General features: G+C 40.8%; 1 protein-coding gene across 3 annotated transcripts in view; it reads left to right on the plus strand.

Annotated features, from left to right (window-relative positions):
- Nucleotides 1–18,486, plus strand: part of PCBP3 (poly(rC) binding protein 3) — a 99,523-nt gene extending 81,037 nt beyond the window's left edge. For all 3 annotated transcript variants that reach the window (XM_089680862.1, XM_089680863.1, XM_089680864.1), the window contains 3 exons: nt 2,948–3,000; nt 4,666–4,835; nt 13,811–18,486. In XM_089680862.1, coding sequence (XP_089536988.1) covers nt 2,948–3,000; nt 4,666–4,835; nt 13,811–13,847 — 260 coding nt within the window. In that variant the 3' untranslated portion in view covers nt 13,848–18,486. The remainder of the gene's footprint in view (nt 1–2,947; nt 3,001–4,665; nt 4,836–13,810) is intronic.
- Nucleotides 18,487–20,978: the final 2,492 nt, after the last annotated feature.

The following is a 20,978-nucleotide window of genomic DNA, read 5'->3' on the forward strand; positions in this document are numbered from 1 at the left end:
AATTTACATTTTCTACTATACATGTCAGAATTCAGTTGAAAAACTATTAAGCTGACGTGGTATCATTTTTTTCTTAAGTGTATTTTTGTTTATTTTAAATCTACTTGAATAGGTGCAGACCTAAACATCTGACACCTTTATGTCTTATTCTACCTTTCATATTCTTACCTTTACCTTTAAGAAACCCCAGACTCTGGAATACTCTGTTATACAGTTCTCAAGTTTAGCTCCTGAAATCAAGCTTTTCCTATCAACTCTACCACTTGTATCTTAACTACGATGGGTAGCCTTAATGACCAAGAGTGAGGTGAGAAAGGTAGGAGGAAGTAGACCTGAGCATGATTTAAAATAAGCGAAAGTTGAGAATTGAAGCAAGCCCTATGCTTTGAAGGGCCTTAAGTGCTTTGCACAGTATCTATCTATCATGCAGGTTGCTAGGCGCCTAGTTTTTAGATTTGTAGACAATCTAGTAAGTTCAAAATGAACACACATGAACTTCAGGTTAAACATTTTCTATGATACTTGAAATACACCTATCAGATGAAGAACAACTGGAGAGAAACATTTTGAGAGAAAACGTTTGAGTGGTAACTGTGAACAGGACCTTAGAATGTCACTTGCCTGAAGTGGTCTTTTTATGGTTTTAGTCAATAGTAAACATGACTATTTAATGGAAAATAGACATACCTGGAAATAAGTTTAGGTTTTTCAAGAGTAATTTGAGACTGGGAAAAATGGGATAAATCCATTTGCTCTGTTATGAAAATCTTGATCATGCTAAGGGGGGTTCAGACAAGTTCATTATTAGTCAGTTGAGCCATACATCATCCATAGTTTATTAAATAATAGTGAGGCAGGGAATAAGGTGGCCCAAGCTTGGCCTCAGGTGCTCATGCTCAAATTTGTTTTATCCATTTTCAGCCTTATTTGGGAGTACAGCAGATACCAACATTTTTGTTGCCTTTTTTTACATGTTACCACTTCACCTTCTAAAAGAAGGCCTCCGTGCTTTCATTTAGTTTACACAGTTGTACAGGACTTTCTTCTGTGCTGAAATCACTTAATCTGGTTTTGCTGACCACTGCAAGCTGCTCATAGTGAGCATTAGAAGCTGCAGCAAATCAGAGAGAGCCTGGCTCTTTTCCTGACTGGTGGTAGATCGCAAGCAGGGCTGTGCTGATGCTTTCCCCCAGCCTCTGCCTCACTCCTTCTAATAGCAGAGTGGAATGAGAGGCAAAAAAGTGCTGGATGGAGGGCTGGGAGCATGGGAGCTGCTTTAGTTAACTTTGCAAGTTAGCCAGCAGGTGCTTGGTGGTTAAGTGATCCTAGCAACCAATCATCAGCTTGTTAACATGAAAAGTCAACCTTGGAAGTTCCAGCTCCCACCCGCCATCCAGCACTGTGCTGCATCTCACTCTGCTCTGATGTACAGCCGGTGAGAGCAGGAGAGAGCTACCTACACATGGTTGTGTGTTGTGAAGGGGGAAAATGTCACTATTTGTGGGGGACAGAGAACACTTTTTTAGGGGGGTGCAAGAGGCACTATTGTTGGGGGGAAGAGGAAACAGCTGCCACTGTGGGGGGAAGTGCAGAAGACACTGATATGGGGGATCAGAGGCCAATACTGTGGGGGCTGGGGGGGGGGATTGGCAGAGGACACTGCTATGGAGTGGCAGAGGGCACTGCTATGGGGAGGCAGAGGAAAATGCTATTGGGGCAGAGGACACTACTGTGTGTGTGTGTGTGGGGGGGGCAGGGGACACTACTGAGGGGAGGGGCATTATCATGTGGGGAGGGCAGAGGATACTACTGTGTGTGTGTGTGTGTGTGTTTGGGGGGGGAAAAAGACACTACTGTGTGGGGAGGGAGGCAGAGAACAACACAGTGGAGGGGGCAGAGTACATTACTGGGGTGTTCTTCATGTAGTTTTTCAATTTGGGCTTGATTTTTTTAAAAAGGGCAACAACGCACCTCACCCCCAGGAATCTTTGATTTCCCCCATGTTCTCCAGGTAGACCTCTGAAAGGTTGTCTACCACTGCCTGTTCTACATCATCTAGCTTTTTCTTCATCAGTCTTAATTCCTTGCCCAACCCTTCCATTCGTTGGATTTTAGTTCTTTCACACATGGAGGTGCAGCCTCACTTGCAGCTTTTACTTAAGGCAATCTGCATACAAATGCAGCATGCTCAGGAATGGCCACTCTTCCACATTGACATCCACCCATCCATGCACTTTGATATTTGCATAACCCCTTCCATGAGCCAGCTCACTGTTTGCATCAGGGTTAAGGCTGTAGAGAGGAGTACTGAGGCAAGGTGCTATGATGCTTTTAGGAAGAAATGTACAGCACCCTGCTGTCCCCCACGCCCTTCCCCGACAGCCATGATCTGTCTGTATTGCACAGAGAAATGCATAATTAAAATGGAAAGGTTTTAATAAAAAATGTTACTACCATGTTGAGGAGGGGAGGTAGGAACTAGAGAATGCAAATATGAGAAAATTCAACTGTAGGTTTAAAATTGTTAAATCCATAGTTTAAGGCACGTGATAAATGAGGCTGAATGTATTTTAGCATTTTGGTACTGATAATGGAAGTGGCTGGTTATTAGTTACCTCTGATCAGAATTGTAATTTGTAACACAACAAGTGATCTGAGTATCTGAACTCTCAAAACAATGAAAGACATAGCTCACAGACTGGTAAGTAGTGTTTCAAAGTGTTCCTGGCTGCTATAAAACATATCAGAATCCTTTCCTATGCTGAAAGCCATCTGGCATTCTCTAAGTTTTGTCAGGGTTGAGGCACCTTTCAATCTGAGCTTCTACAACAAATAGCTTGAAGTAATGGACAGTGGGGAAAAAGACCAGGTGAGAAGCAGAGGGGTATCAGTCAAGGGGTACTAAGGATTCCTTTCATGCATATAACGTGTGTTTTTCACATAATAGGTATGGATGCCAGTCCCCAGGCAAGTACTCATGAACTCACCATACCAAATGATGTGAGTGTCATTTTTATTACTTGCTTACTTTACTGTATACCTTTACTTTTCAACGTGCTTCAAATCTTTTTAGCCAGTAGTTACCTGCATAGTAAATGAATACATACAATGAAATATATACATTCTTAGAACCTGTTTTGACTGGATGAATTAAAAAAGATCTCAAATGTGTTTCAAACTGATGTCAAACTGATGCCATCAACACAAGCTCAAAGTCCATCAACACAGACCCTTAAATTGCTTGCATGTCTTTGGATAGTAGAAGTGTTAAAAAACTTGCTACATTCTCTATCCCTGAAAGAACCATTTTTCTCTCAGTCAGCTAGATACTTTCCTTCATTATCCCTTTGCAGTATATATGCAGCATTGGAGGAACCTTGGAGCTCTGCTTTAAGCAGGATGGAAAGGATAAAAGAGGCACCAATATCCCAACCAGCCCATGTGAAAGGAGAGTAGGAAGAAGCCTCAGTCATTGCTCCTCCGCAAACCTCTCCTCCACTAACCACGCCTCTGACATGTTTTGCCCTGTCCACCTGGGCTTGGTCATAAGAGTCCTCTCTGACTTAGCCCTGGTGGGTGGGGCAAAATGCACCAGGGGGCGTGGTTTGTGGAGGAGCGATGGCTGAGGCCGCTCCCTATTTTCATCTCACATGTGCTGGTCAGAGAGCTGCGTCTCTTTTACCCTTAGACTGGAGGAATGGGACTAGCATGCAGCACTGGAGGAATTGGGCTATATAGTTCCAGTGTGCAGCAAGAAGATATGCCTTCTGACAATTTTTAAATAAAGTTCTATGTGACTTTGTGTATAAGTAAGACTGTAGGAAGCTGATGAGAAAATGGAAGCTTAAGACTTAACTATAGCTATAGCATACAATGAGATTGCTAAAAGACCCAACAGCTCAAGGCCTACTCTGTCTACATAGTCATTTATACAGGTCACAGAACATCTGGTAAATATCATTTCCAAAAACCTAGGGACATAACCATCCTGCTACAGTGTTGCTGATTGTTTCAGACTGGCACTGGTCTCTGCAGCAAGTGTGCCACTATGGTGGAGTTTGGAGATCCAGGACCCCTATAGTCATTTTACTATGGAAAACTGACCAGTGGCACTTTACCACTGTAGAGTAATATAGTAAACTTACAGTATGCAATAATTGATGTATCATATTTGTGTTTTTATATAATTGGTTGTTGGATTACAGTGTGGGATTCTACATTTGATTTCTGTTGAATTTATACCCCCATAGATACACAAATAACTGTGGACTAAAGGGACAGTTGGGTTGATTTACTAAAGCCGGAGAGTCCAAAATCTTGTGCAGCTTTGCATAAAAACCAGTCAGCTTCCAGGTTTCATTGTTAAAGCCTAATTGAACAGGCTACAGTTAGAAGCTGTTTGGCTACCATGCACTAGTGCACCAGATTTTGCACTATGCAGTTTTAGTAAATCAACCCCAGTGTGTAGATGATGAAGCAGGTCTTCTGGTTTACCTTACAGAGAACTGACAAACATGAAATTCCAATTTAAACAGAAAATTACCTTTATTCATCTAGCTTCACACTGAACTAAGCTAATATTTTTAAACATATATGCTTCACATAATATTACAAAGTTTGAAGATTGTTTTACCCAAATCTTGTTTCAATGTTCTCATTTTCCAGCTAATAGGTTGCATCATCGGACGCCAAGGGACCAAAATCAATGAAATTCGACAGATGTCTGGAGCACAAATCAAAATTGCCAGCGCCATGGAGGGGTCAGCAGAGCGCCAGATCACCATCACTGGGAGCCCAGCTAACATCAGCCTCGCTCAGTACCTCATAAACGCCAGGTCAGTGCATACCACTGCATATCCTGCAACTCCAGGTTTGTGGAACAGTGATTGATTGTAGACATGTGCGAGTTGTTTCATTTTGATTTGTTTTTCGGATAAAAATTTCATTTTCGGAGATTTGGATGTATCTGAATTGCCGAATGGACACAGAAATGAATGACAAAAAATAAAAAAAATGTTTAGCGAATGCATTTGTTATATTCAGATGGCATCACATGATGCAATAGTAGTTTGGGTAAATTGTAAAAAAGTAGTGCAGCGCTCAAAACAACTACAACTCAAGAATAATACAAATGACAAAAAAAATCAACAGTGATATATATTAGTGCCAACCCTTAAAAAATAAAAAATTAAGTGCCAAACCATGACCATAAACATAATGTGCATACATTTAATAAATATTGCTTCAAAAAATATTGCTTCAAAAAAATTGTCCAATAAGGAAAAAAACTTTAGCAGTGCTCACAAAGTGCCACACAAATAAAACCACATATGTGTATAAATAAAGAACAATGTCCTTTCGGTGAAAAGAAAAATATATATATTCATGCGACGTGCAGCTGTGATAATGAATAAAACCGTGACTGTGCCAAACTCCTTCCGTAAATGGCTAAATTGCCCCCTCACCTCCTCCTACTGACCCCGAAGGGCCAACAGGCTTGCAGGATCACCTGGATCCTTATTTTGTCAAGGCCAGCAGCTTCCTTCCTTCCCTGGATCTCCTCAGCAGGGTTCCAAAGAGCCCCTATTCAGTCAGGGCAGTCCTGAAGAGTAATAGCTCACCAATCCAGTGAGCCAAAGAAATACTCTCTAAGTGTAGTATTAAATCCACTTGTTTTATTTTCAAAGAGTAAAAAAGGATAACACTCACATTGCAGACAATCTTCCCTCCTCACTGATGTGTGGGTGTACTGCATGCGAATGGGACCTCTTGGGTGTAGCAAGATGGCGTCTCACGCCGGAAATGCGTCACCACACACCGGAACTACGGACTCGCGTACCTACGCGTTACGTCACCGTCTGCTCGTGACTTCATCGTGACGTCCCAGATGAAGTCACGAGCAGACGGTGACGTAACGCCACGGCTTGGCCCCCCTCTCTCCTCATTGTCTCCCGCTTGCTGTCTCTGCCAATGAGGAGGCAGAGACCCGTGACAGCCGAGGCTGTCATTCACATCACTGGATCTCAATGAGGCTCAGGTAAGTATTGAGGTGACTGGGGGGAGCTTGCCAAATGCGAGGAGAAATATACAGAAGGTTTTTTACCTTCATGCATAGAATGCATGAAGGTAAAAAAACTTGAGCCTTTACAACCACTTTAAGTGTGTTCTTCGCCTAGTTTTATTGAAAAATAAAGTTTCTTACACTTGCATTTCCCATGCTGGGTTTAAGCACCACGAAGTGTCAAAGCCAAAACTACAGTCTCCATCCTATAAAGCGCCCAAACTGGGGCTACACTGGCTCTCAGCCTATTGGAATGTAGCCTCTCAGGTCAGAACACAACAGTGACCACAAACTGCTCCTGTAGCAACTGTATCTCCAAGTATTAGCCTGGCAGTACAGACAGACACACACCCCCAGTATGTCTGTGCACCTGATGTTCCTGGCAGTACAATTGTCTCCTCAGGAAGATGGAGCCCTAAACTCAACTCAGATCCCATACCATAAGGTTATTTTCTATTCTGTTTGTTTTTATTCTATGCTGTTCTGTTCTTTTCTATTCTGTTCCTTTATTTTCTATTCTGTTTCATTCTGTTCTATACTATTCTGTTCAGCAGCCTAAGTAGGAATCATAATCTTATTTCACTTTTATACCTTACTGTTTGTAATTCATTTTCGAATTCCAATTCATATTCAAATTCGTTTTTGAATTTGAATACCTTTTCAAATTTGTTTCCTTATAATTTATTTAGGATTCATTGAAATTTCTTACTATTGTGATTTGGAAATTCAGATACATCGAATCTCTAAATAATGAAAACTTTGTCCAAATTTTGTTTCGTAACAAAATGAATCACACGTCTACCACTTTTCTCCTAATGAGGCACACATTCTGGAGCTCCACATACTGCATGGGTGAGAGAAGGTTGGGTGGCGCTAGACTCTTTTAACACATAAGTTATTTTTTAATGGTTTGTTTTCTATGTTAGAATAAGGCAAAAAAAGTACCAAAATTACTGTTCTCAGATATTTACTATAATCTAAACAAAAAAGTTGTTTTTATACGTTCAAATGATGTTTTATGAATCAGTTCAGTCCATGGATGGCTGTATGTGGATGAGATACTGCAGGACAAAGCCACGGCCTTTTGGCAGGCATGTCCTCATATTTAACCTGTCTAATTAAATCCAAATATTTTTGCAGTAAGATTAATAAAATCTTCAGCAGTTCTTTCTGTGTTATCTCATTTTCCAAACAATCTGTGCTTGGCTACGGCTAACCACATAGTCTCTGTATCCAGACATATCATAGTCAGCTTGGCATAAATTCAAATGTTAATGAAACTCAAGTACTTTATGAACCAAATAGCATAATTCTGTGACTGTCATAGTTTTAACTATTACCAGAAGAGAACACAAAAGCGGCTGATAGGAAAAAATTATTATTTCAATTTATATTTTTATTCTTTATTTAAATTTTTTTAACAATTATTAACTTAAAGTGACAAATGCAGAAGAGCGTTTGTTGTACTTGCCTATTGCACTCCCCCATGTTTTTGGTTATTCTTTATGTAGCTGTACAAACTTCAGATCAAAGCAATACTGAATCAGGTGCATTAGGTTTAAGGGCTGAGAACCCAGGTCTGTGTTTTTTGATGTTTGAAAATAAACCAAAAACCTAAAATTTTTCTGTCACTGAACTTAAAAAGTGTCAGGCTAAAGAGCCACGTTTAAAGTATATCTAAAGCCAAAACTTTTTTTTCTTAATTTTGTATAGCCTAGGACATGCTAAACCCTTCCAAAGGCTGAAGTTATCTGGGAAGTACTATAAACAACTTTATGCTTGCTTTTCATGTCATATGGTCCTGCTTTAAAGTGAGTTTAGCCACGTTTGCATTTAGCTGCTTTTAAAGTTGGTCATCAGATCCCAAATGCACAGAATTATATTTTCTAATACACACACAGCTAAATTGAACACACTAAAGCTGGTCATACATGGATCGAACTTTGGCCGGTTTAGGAGGGTCCAGCGAAATTTTGATCCATGTATGGGCTAGATCAGCAATGGGCAAACTATGGCCCGCGGGCCGTATACGGCCCGGCCGACCTTTTAATCCGGCTCGCGGAGCTAGGCTCCCGCTAGGCTCCTCTCACAGTCCGCCCTGAAGACCGGTGTAGCATGAAAATCTGTCTCCTATGAGGATCTGTCCCCCTCGACGTATCTGCGCATGTGCCGGAGATCGCCGATCGGCTGCTAATGCCTGAAACTGGCACATGCGCAGATACGTCGAGGGGGGACAGATCCTCATAGGAGACAGATTTTCATGCTACACCGGAACGGCGCGGGAACACGGCGAGAGGAACGCGCGGAGCAAAGGTAAGTGAATTGACACAGGGGGGACTTGGGGACTTAATATGGGGGATGAATTAATATGGGGAATGAATTACTATATGGGGGATGAATTACTATATGGGGGATGAATTACTATGGGGGATGAATTACTATATGGGGGATGAATTACTATGGGGGATGAATTAATATGGGGCATGAATTACTATATGGGGGATGAATTACTATAGGGGGGGTGAATTACTATGTGGGGGATGAATTACTATAGGGGGGATGAATTACTATGGGGGATGAATTACTATATGGGGGATGAATTACTATAGGGGGGATGAATTACTATATGGGGGATGAATTACTATGGGGGATGAATTACTATGGGGGATGAATTACTATATGGGGGATGAATTACTATGGGGGATGAATTACTATGGGGGATGAATTACTATATGGGGGATGAATTACTATGCTTACTATGGGGGAATATTACTATACTTACTATGGATGACACATACACATCATTCATCTACTCTTGGTCTGGCCCCCGGGTCCAATATATGAACCCATTGCGGCCCTCAAGTCAAAAAGTTTGCCCACCCCTGGGCTAGATGGTTGTACACAAAGCGACCTATCTATTGACTTACAACCAGCTTGTCAGGTTTTTTCCCAAATGATCAGTGGTGCTGTTTAACTGCCTGTATCTCTGGATCTGCTTATTGTTTTGATATATGGTTTTCACTTAAAGCTAAATGGGCAAATAGGAATGCTGATATGCCATTTAGTTTTAACTATAAAAATAAGAAAAGTGTCCTTTTTTTAATCAAAAAAGGTTAGGAGGAAAGCTAAAATATTTATTTTACCATTTATTGAGGAACACATACAGGGCCGTGCATAAAGGGGTACAATCAGTCCTCCAGTACAGGGCCCAGGCCAGCAGGGGGACCCAGACAGCTGGGTGAATCGGATGTGGGCAGTGAGGGTGATCGGCACAGCAGGGGGGCAATTACTGGAACCAATCCCCTTTATGGCTCTCACTGCAACAGCTGAAAGCTGGCTTCCTCTCCTCTACCTTCAGCTGGCTTTCAGCTGGTGCAGAGAGAGCCATGCAGGGGATCAGTTCCAGTAATTGCCCTCTCCCTGCTACACCCATCACCCTCCCTGTGAACCATACATTTCCTGCTGCTACCCATCCCCCCTCCCCCCCCCCCCTCGTGTGCCACCACTCCCACAGTACTGCAAGCTTCCCTCCTCTCACAATAGGATCCTTCAGGATGGAGAGTGGGGGAAGAGTCCGGTAAATATGTCACATTTACCATCCTTTTCTGTCCTGAATGAACACAGTGAGTGATCGGTACTGATCACGTACTGTGTTAATTCATAACTGAAACATAGTTAGCTGTGAGGTTTTTTGGGGGGGGGGTCCCTGCCCGGTTGGCTGTATGGGGCCTTGTGGTCTCTAACAGCAGCCTTACACATGATTGTAGTAATTCTTGGAAGTATGGGTAAATTGGCGCCTACTGGAGGTTTAGACATTGGTAAACAGATCGCCAGCCTGCATATAACCCCAGCCCCTACCATCATTCCTCAGTTTTTGTTATTGTCCTAGAAGGTTGGACGTCTTTTCCTCAGATCTGTTGTGGAAAATTATAACTGTATTATTTACTAGGAATTTTCTCTTCAATCAAGTTATTTTAAACACTGTGGATAATTTTTTCTTTGATAACTCCAATTCTATCTGCATATACTCACATAGCCTGGAATGTGACCTTTTGGCACTCTGCTCTGCTTCTTGTACCTTCCAGACCTTCATATACTGTTATCTGTTAGCTGCTGAGTGCTTTTCAGGTCCAAAGCCAAAGGCTTTCCTTGTGAGTAGAACCTTTGGGATTAAGCATATAGGTCATGGGTGTCAAACTGGCAGCCCTCCAGCTGTTGTGGAACTACAAATACTATCATGCCCCTGCTGGTGGGAGTCATGCTTGTAACTTTCAGCCTTGCAATGCTTCATGGGACTTGTAGTTCCCCAACAGCTGGATGGCTGCCATTTTGGCACCCCTGATATAAGTATTTCCTCTGGCCTAGCTTTGGAAGCTTTATTGGCACCCTTCTTGCCTAGTACATTGTGGGCTAGCCTGGAATGTGACCTTCACACTCTGGGCTCTACATTGTGGCACTTTCCATACCTCTGTGTACTGTGTTAGTTAGCTGCAGTTCAACAGGTCCAGAGCCATGGTGCAGCCTGTAGACAAACTTGGTAAGTAAAGAAACCTGGACTAAACTATTTCAGCATATCTCAATCCCTTTGCACTGTCAGCATGTGGAATTTGATCTTCGGCCACTGGGCTCTGCTTATGACACATCCCAAACTTTGGTATATTATGTTGTCTGCAAAGTGATTTCCAGTTTCAGAGCCGTGGCATGGTGTCATCTGTGACCACATCTCTAAGGACTCATGCAGTGAGTAAGGAAGGTGGGATTGAAGCACTGAGAGTTGCCTCAAAGTTAGCATAGTTGCTCACTTTTTAAATTTTCCTGCTATCAGTTCTTGGATCTCTGATGGTTAAGGCTGAGGGAACTGATTGCTGACATCATCAAAATATGACAGGATCATCATACCAATATTTACCGGTCTTCCTGGTAGTGTGGGATAGGGGCTGTCCGGCCGTCCAATGGCAACGTGACCCATGGAATGTAGGGATGTCAGAGCTAAGATGGCTGTCACACTCTGGGGGTGGTGTGGAATGCATATGCTGGAAGTGACTTAAGATGGGGGCAGTAACACATTTTGGAGCATGCGCAGAGGGCTCCTTCATCAGATCAGAGGCCCTCTGCGCATGCTCCAAATGCGTTACTATCCACATCTTACGTCACTTCCGGTGTATGCGTTCCATGCCACCCCTGGAAGTGTGACAGCCATTTTAGCTCCGATGGCTGATCAGAGATCTGATGAAGGAGCCCTCTACGCATGCTCCGAAATGCGTTACCGCCCCATCTTACATCACTTCTGGCGTATGCATTCCACGCCACCCCCGGAAGTGTGACACCCATCTTAGCTCTGACATTTCTGCGTTTCACGGGTCACGCTGCTGCTGAATTGCCAGACAGCCTCTATTCCACACTACCAGGAAGATCCGTTGATATTGCTATGATAAGCCTGTCATATTTTGACTTTATGTGAATAAAACAGCCAATACTACACTTAAAAGTGCCTTCTTTTCATGTTTTTCTACACTAGAGTTTTGCTTCCAACTCTATGAAGAGCGGCCCCAGTGTGTTTTTTTGGCTTTCCAATCCCTGTTATCCATTCTGGGACTATCTTAGCAGCAACAGAGGTCTGGGTCCAGCAGGATCGCCCTATGGACTATATACTTTATTGTGGCTCCTGCTTTTCAGGTCTATTCTGGAGATAGTTGTTTTGTTCTCCACTACATGGAACAACATGTCTTTTTAAGGACACACAGAGGACTGTCTTGCTGACCTCAGCCCATACTACTCTGTTGTTGATAATGTTCATCGGGGCAATTTCTAAATGGTCATTCTCCCTTGAGTCTTGTTCAGTTCCACAGGTTAAAGATAAGACCTTGCATACTTCAAAAAGGCTTTTAATATCCATTTAAGATCTTTTAAATCCTGTATTATTCATTTCTGAAATAATACATTAATCTGCTCAGGGGATACTACTTATGGGTTGTAAGTGAACTCCAGTACATTCCACAACAGAACCCTCCACAGTGTCTCCACTTTTATGTGTGTGAGAGAACCCTATTAGTAGCTCTCATTCAGAATAAAAGGCTTTACAGGCATAATGTCTGTCCACATGTGTAGAGTGCTTTGGCTTCGTGCCTGGCACGCTGAGGACTCTTTAAAGGAACATTTACTTTACAACCCTTTAAGGATAGATTTGGTTTTGTCCTTCGCAATTTCATTCCCAATACCTTTGGTGTTTGGAGTATACATCTACCTCAACTCAGAAGGTCTTTACATCTTGCACAACAACCCTATTCTTAATTTGATTCAGCAGTACCTAGTAGACATTCACAATTTACTTCTAACTCAGGTGTCAGATCTCAAGGCCAAAAATACTTGGTATCATTTGCTGAATTCTCTGCATGAATGCACACTCTCACTTTTCTGTGTGGGAGACTGCTTGTTGTCCTGTTGGATCTCTTATTCTCTTGTATCCCAGCAATTTTTGAGATACTTCCATAGTTCTATCTTTAACTGTTTATCCACTCAGATGACATCCTCAATATGTGGATATCTCTTTCCCTGCAATCAACAGTTAAGTTATGCACCTGTTCAAGCTCTTAAGGTGAACAATTGGTTGCCCTCCACATTTTTGGTTGAGGCATATTGATTCCTTAGGTTCTTGTTTCACCTTCGGGGTATATCTGCCCTGCTCTGATCACAGATTGATCATCCATATCATTACCTTGAATTCTAACCATCTATATATTTGGTACACTCTTCTCCATCAAAACTTTGTTTAGGCATTGTTTCCTGTAAAATATCTACAGTTCTAGGATATTTCAGTGGCTTTTGCCAACCCCTCAGCTGGATTGTTTTTGAATTTCCCATATGTCCAAGAATTACTACTATCCTGTGTCCCTCAATGGACTATAAAGAAAAAACAAATTGTAATTGTACAGTACAGAACACATACAGGATACTCATAATTTCTGGATTATAGACTACTACCTTCAGATGATTGGATACTGATAAAGCTCTTAGACATATTTTTGTACCGTAAAATCTTTTTATTGAAGTCAGTTGAGGGAGATAGGTCCCACCCCACTGTGTTATGGGGCTTATGTATTACGTGCTTACAGAACTGAGACATGACAGTTGGAGGTGAGGTCATACAGGGTCTCAATTAACATTTTTGTTTGCCAGTGTTGAAACTACTTGTAGGCAGCAGTATAATCTGCATGTTCAAGAATGATTACTCTATTGTTGCCCAATAGCCAAGTAAAAGATACTGTTTCAACTAATTCATTTTAGTCTCTAGAGCAGCTTTTATTGATTCTCAGTTATTGTGTTGGAGACTCATTCTGGTAAAAACAAATTTGTCACTTGATGTATCTACAATATTTCCAATTATTTAATAATTTCCTTTCATTATATTGTGTAATTAGGTCTGTGTGAAAAGATATCAACTTTTTTGTGTTCATTTAAAGTAGTGGTTTTTCTACCAATATAGATGGTTCAGTGGATTGTCCAATGTTCTCATACCCACTTTGTTGAAATCATAATTGTTGCAGGCCTATTTGGTACCAGTATGGATTTAAAAGATGTTAATAGCTTGATTTTACTTTACATATATCACTATTCTGTTTATTATTTTTTATGACATAGGGTTGGTATTTTATATTTCTTTTGCTATATCATCTTTTCCCTAAATGCATTGACATTTCCGTCACAAAATTCTTCTTCCTTTTTCTGTTTCCTCTACTTTTGTCTTTCCAGGCTGACGTCTGAGGTTACTGGGATGGGCACTCTGTAATTTTCTAATTATTCTGACCCTTCTGGCTACTGCCAACAAATATCCTCAAGAAATTTGACTCTGACTGCAGACCAGGACTTGCCAAAGCTGCTCATGGAACATTTTGATTGAATGCATGTATTTCCAGCAGATAACTCAGTAGATGCATAGAAACCTAGCCATCATAATCAACACTGCACTTCATTACATACAGGCCTACATATATATATATATATATATATATATATATATATCAGTACACTCTTGCAGAATCCACTGTGAGCCATTGTATGCTTATTGGTACATACAAGATCTAGCTGGTCTTAGAATTGCGCTCATGTCATTATGTGTAGTAATCACACAGCAGCTTATGCATGCAGCTTATTGTAATAAAGGACTATGCATCTTATCTACCTAGGGAAAAAAACACATATTAGTATGTTGGAAAATCCATGTCTCTCATGAATTATTCTGCTGCTGTTTAATGTATTGTGTTATTTTTAATGAAATGGTTATGTGATACTGCATATAATTAGATTTGTGTTTGTGATAATTATGTTGGTAATTAGCATGTTCACATCACATTTGTATGTAAATTCGTAGTTTAGCTTGATTAATAAAGTGTTACAAGCTGATGTCATGTGCTAAAAAGCCAATCAGATAACAGCTATAGCTGCCTAACTAACCAACTAAAAAATCTGATTGGATGTTACAGAGTATATAAGATCGTTGCTCTTTTAGATTTAAAGGTTGTTTCCAAAGATGATGAAAACCTCCAATATTATTTCCATAGATGTGTGTGGTGGGATTTCTCTAACTCCCACAACCCTCATGTAAGCAACTGCAGAACAAAGTTCTGACTCTTATCTATATTTCTTGGAAGGCATAAAGTATGTTAAATGTAATATTGGTTATATTCAAAGGGATTAAAAGGCAATCTCAGCAGGTTCCCGTGGATCTACAGATCCAGAAAGCTGCGGCCAGCAGACAGGTTAAAATCTTTTGGAGGTTTTTTATATTTCTTATATTTTTGGAAGATCCATAAAATTCTTTAAAGTGAACCTAATCTGGACTAAAAGTTTTCTAAGGTAAAAGTTCCGAGATAAAGACACCTTGTGGTTCTTTCAAATTATGCTAGTTTTCAAATTGATCATTGTAGAGAAACTGTATCCAAGTCCAAGGCTATATATATATAGAGCCTCTAGGATAAGTCTTGCTTTAGATCTGTCTCTATGATTCTCACTGCTATAAGATGCCAGAACATCAGTAAGCAACTGCGATTCTGGCATTTGACAGCTGAATGGCAATGGAGGAGTTCAGCATTTGGAGAAGTAAGGATTGATTTAGGTTTGAGGGTAGTTGAGTTGTCATGTGCAGAGCCTCCAAAGTTTCTTCACAAGACTCAATTTGGAAACTAATACAGGTACTTGCAAGCACCACAAGGTTACTGCACTTCAACAGTGTTTTTACTATGTGAATGTTTTATGCTAGATCAGATTAACTTTAATGCGGTGGTATTTATTTAAAGAAGAGAGCAGAAAGTGTCTGAGCAATGGAGGACACAGAATGTTTCATATAGTCTGTTCTCCTGTATTTATATAACGTACCCACGGGCGGACTCACCATTTGGAAACTCGGGCACTGCCCAAGGGCCCGGGGTTAGTAGGAGGCCCCATGAGATGCCCCTGGTACCTTTTTCATAGGCTTTTTTGAGTTTGGACAAGGACACAGGGGCCCCATGATCCCCTATTGCCCAGGGGCCCCATGAGTTTTGAGTCCGCCCCTGAACGTACCCAAGGACTAACCTTCTGCTAACATTCCTTCCACAAGTTATGTATTTTAAAGCTACATGTATATTCAGGATACAGTGTCTCTTTTCCATTTTAAATGTACCTTACCAAAAGCACTTTGTCAGTGGAATAGTAGATGGAAGGTCTTTTCAGGGATGTGATAAATTCCAGACTCTCCTTGTGATACTTTTGAGGGGTTGTCCCTCCTTAAAGTTGTTCTGTTGCTCAATTGCTTTTCCTTTAAAACAATAAACACATCATACTTACCTGCTCTGTGCAATGGTTTTCACACAGCAGCCCTGATCCTCCTCTTCTCAGGTACTCCGCCGGCACCTCTGGCCTCTCCCTTTTGCCGAATGCCTTCAGAGCAAGCTGCTTGCTCTGGGAGCACTCATGCGTGCTCTTGAGCTGCCTCTGTGTGTCTATGGGACACACAGAGCAGGGCTCAGTCTTGCCCCAGCTCCCTTCTCACTGGTTGTGAGTGACAGCATCGGGAGCCAATGGCTCCCACTACTTTGTCACAGCCAATGAGGAAGGAGAGACGGGGGACAGTAGCTGATCTCATGTACATCGCTGGATCGACATCGGGCTCAGGTAAGTATTAGAGGGGCTGAGGGGGGAGCTGCACACCTTCAGCCTGTAGAACCATTTTAAAGTGGTATTAAACCCAAAAACAAAAAAAAATAATATATTGCAGCTTACTAATCCTTTAATGTAGCACCTGCATTCTTTTTATTATTTTTTTTTACTTAATTTTTACCTGGTAATGTGGCCAATAACACACTTCCTGTCTTCGGGCATCTCCTCTCCAATGGAAGAGCAACTGAGACACCTTTGGACAGCGGCATTGTCAATTTGGGGAGAGGGTAGTGTTCGATGGTCTAACAGATTTAAACTTGACTAACATGTTAAAGCTGAACTCCAGCTAACACTTTTTAAAGTGGAACTTTAGGCTAGGAAAGAATATTGGAATACAGGCAGGATTTTTAATGCAGAAGAGACATGTTTTATCTATTCTGCATTAAAGCTACTTATTTGCCTGTCTGCCCTGTACAGTAAGCTGCACAAGTGCAGCCCACTGCATAAATTTGACAATGCCGAATCTGATGGAACTCCCATGCATACACATATCCCTTCCTCTCTCTATGCATACACAGAAGTTACATCATCGTAGCCCAGTCAATAACAGCGGCCGGTGATCAAGACCCGGAAGCTAGCCACCCAAAGATGTCAGTGGCCAGTGGGGAGTTCTGGGGACATGCAACCCTGGATTCAAGGTAAGCATAGTTCCACTTTAAGCAGTTACAGCAACCATTTTTGGGATAAAGGTTTTACATAAATGAACAAAAGATGACCATTGTAAGCACCCCTGCTAGTGTCAAATGGTTTGTCCCAACACTTTAAGTGCCACTTTGTCTGGACAGCTTGGTTTGTTAAAGGATGATGAAAAATAACAGACTTACTGGCCAGGTCACCAGGTAAAAATAAAGGAAAAAAGCCTGAAAAGTGAACTATGCAGCTACCACATCTAAGGATTGTTACGTTTCAATACAAACATTTTCTGCTTTGGAGTTTAATACAGCTTTAAACCAAGAGTAATTCTTGGTCTGCAGATCATTTATATTCATCATGTTTACAGGTGTCCTCTAGTCATCACAGATGCAGGTTACAGGGGGGGTGGCAGCTGGAGTGAATGTAAAATTTAATTGAAACCGGAAAACACCTTTTTTAATTCCATGACCCCCAAGCTATTGATCATGGTCTTTAAAATCTGTTCTCTCCACTTTGCTGAAGATATGTTGTCCCAGGCATTATATATCTTGTCAGATTCCATTTGTATAAATTATCTTCTTCCTCCAGATGTTAAACAATAAGCAGATTCCATCTGTGTATACAATCTTCACTCAGCTGCTCACAGACATGGGAAAGTGATTTTGCTAAATTATGAATTTTTTGAAATAAGGAAAATTATTCCAACATAGAGGGGACAAAGGGGATTTTTTCCTGGTTTATTAGTATGGGCCATTTCATCATAGCAAGATGCCCCCTGTTGCCCTTATGTCCTTCTCCCAGTTGTATCAAAGAAGTTAGATGCAAGTTTATAATGTCCATGTGGTCTTTGCAGTCAAACAGGTGACTGGCAGCGGAAGTTGGGAAGTGAAAGTAGGTAAGGGAAGGGCTCGCTGTGTGTAACCATGGCATACCTCATGCGCCCTTCTCTTCTGACAGCTCCAGATGCAGGTTCAGTGGTTCCATTTTCTGCCTTGGTGCTGAGCAACTAATAGGAATGTAGGAGGAAATGGGCCTCAAAGAAGGGGGCATGAGCCATAGTGGCAAAGTATCACCTACGTCCTTCTGTAGACCGGATGAATTCTCTTACTTGTGGATCCCTATACTATAAATTTCACCCAGACATAAACTTAAATAAAACAGACCCTGCTTGGAATGTAGCTTAAAAATTGATAAGTCAGCAGCTTATAAATATGTACAATATTGCAAAAGCCATTGTGATGTTACTATTTCCTTCTGTAAATATGGCCAACACACCAAATGGCTGCTTTCACAGTGAATAATTAAATCTGTGCTTATATACACAGAACTGCATCCTATATTCTTAATGCATACACATACTTTTATCTCACATTCTGCCAGCTTTACCAGGATTACTTTTCCTTCTGCTCCAGATACATCTGATTTTTCTGAATCTTCATTATTAGGGCTCCCTTAGCCTTCAGTGTCTATTCTGTGAAATGAAACTTAGTTTATTTAAGTATGATAATTTTGTCTTCTTGCTTCTTTGAAATTATTGCTGTGTATGCTATTGATTATTTATTGAAAAAAATCTAAGAATATATATTATTCTATGCTCATTTCAGTATCTGCTTCTTTATTTCTGAAGGCAACTGCTTATCACTGGTTTCAATATCAGAAAGTTGTACTTTGAACAATGAATGCAAAATAGGTGTTTTGCAGGGACAGTTCTATGTATTGATTATTTGTCCCTGGAAATTTTTGATTTTGATTTCCAGATTAGTCCCTGACTTTACACATTCACATATTTTAGAAAATTCCTGATTTTCAGAAAGATACATTCAATACATGTGTGGGCGTGAACACTAAGGAACTGCACTTGCTAACACCTAAACACTGGGCAGGAGTTTGCAGTCATGTGAAATCAATATTAAGGCACACATCCAGACTTAAAAGTGAGCATCAACTAACATGGTTAACTGTCTTGTAACCCGTGGCCAACTTGTTACACTGTTGATACTAAGCACTCTAGACACAGCTACGGTTAGCGAACACCACTTCCCCAAGTATGCAGTACTTAGGAACTGATACTGAGGAGCTTGTACTCTTCTCCACCAACACAGCAATTCCTGTCACCTCACTCCACTGACATGTCTAACTGTTGCTATTGGAAACAGGAAACGCACGTTAATGTAATTACATTTTTGTTCTCTTCTCAGGGGCCCCTCTAGATTTCCCTCTCCCTTGGCTCCCAGCTAAGTCCCTAGGCACTGCAAGGTTGGTCTCTATATGAGGGGATCTGAATGCTAGTGAAGGGGCCAAGCACAACACCCCTTCACTACCAGAGTGGCCATAACCCTTGCCTGTCACCCGTTTCCTTCTGGTTGGCTGCATTTAGCAAATACAACTACAGTTGTCCATAGCAAAAGCAATATAGCCTATACTAGACAGCAACCTCTATGCTGGACTTAATGTATTGTATCATCTCTAACTCTCTAGTCCACTGATGTAAGCAATGTTCTTTTGATTTGCCATGCTTGCACCCCTTCGACAGTCTTCAGACTAGGCAAAGTAGATATACAACAGAAAGTACTATACCTAGTTAAGGGCAACACAGGAACAGTTCATCCAAGATGACTCTGAATACATTCCTGTACAGAGTTCTCTAGATGCCCATAAGGCAGTAATACCTGATTTGGCATAAGTTATCCACACAGAGTCCAGCAGATGTTAGCAAAAGTCTATGTAGATCCAGATCCCTTGGATACTTGACTGGGTTCCCACATTGAAGGCCAACCGGCAGAGCAACAATCACATGTTCACAGTTATCCCAAGTACTCTTTGGTGCACTGAGAAGCCCCTATTTATATGGAATGACCTACAGGGAGCAGGTAAACTCTAAAAAATAGTATCATTAGTACCTATTACAACTGATTCAATAACAAAATGTCCATAGAAAGTATTACAGCAAACCTGTTCATACTAGTTATAGTAAAAGGTTTGCTTTACAGGAGATGCCTTTATCAAGTACTACTTATTCTTCAGCATTTGTCCACTGCCCTGAACCCCTGCATTACCACCCAAGAACCAAAAAAAAAACTGGAAGGGCCTACAAACCCCCTTTTTTATTTAATACTACAGTCTTTTGAGTCTACAGTGACTCAAAACTATATAGACCAAAAAAAAGTCAAACCACCACTAAATAGATGGAGGATATAATGTAAACAGAAAATTAAGTATGTCAAAAGTTACTTAACTCACAGCCAAAAAGACAAAAACACCTCTTTATTACATACAAAAATAAAGATAAAAGCATACCACAGTACAAACCAACCCCTCTAAAATAAAACCCACCATGACGTATATGGGACCTTACTATAGCCCATATATCATCACTTGCTATTAGGGAAGCAAAACTTATCTCAGTGGACCAAAATCCACTGTACTGTGTGATGGATACTAGTACTTCTGAGTATGGTGAAATGTGTGAAAATTTGCTGGCATCTCATAATCCACCTATCTGTGCCTAAGCAGCCAATCACCAAGGCTGGTTACTTTCACCCTGGTTTGTAGAGGAACATGCTCAGCCTCGTGTAATTTTCAACATTCTCAGAAAGTTGATATTTTAGGCATTCTGACAATAGATTATGTAGGGGAGCACATGGAGAAGGCAAACACATTTGTGGTCCTTTCTCTAAAGCAAATCTTTTATTTGGTATAAGTAAAGAAGAGGTTCATTTTAAAACTCCCCATTTTGTTTTGTATATTTCTATTTTTAACGCAGCCTTGTTAAATGATCATGGCGTCAAAGAGAATGAACTCTTTTCTATTTGCTGAGTCTAACAGGAAACAAAGCCAGGCTTTCAATTGTTTGTGACTAAATCACAGAGAGTTAGTTTCACAGCGGACGAGGAAGGGACAAATTCCGGAACCACATCCCCTATTTATAAATTTATCAGAAACTCAAAAATACTAATAAATGGGAATTTTTAGGTGCCAAAATCTACAACACAAATATACAGGTGCATCTCAATAAATTAGAATACCATCAAAAAGTGAATTTATTTCAGTAATTCAATTCAAAAAGTGAAACACATACACTATATTGCCA

The sequence above is a fragment of the Staurois parvus genome, unplaced genomic scaffold (genome assembly GCF_062004578.1).
Source record: "Staurois parvus isolate SC_StPar_1 unplaced genomic scaffold, SC_StPar_1.0 ptg000251l, whole genome shotgun sequence".
In the NCBI taxonomy this organism is placed as follows: domain Eukaryota; kingdom Metazoa; phylum Chordata; class Amphibia; order Anura; family Ranidae; genus Staurois; species Staurois parvus.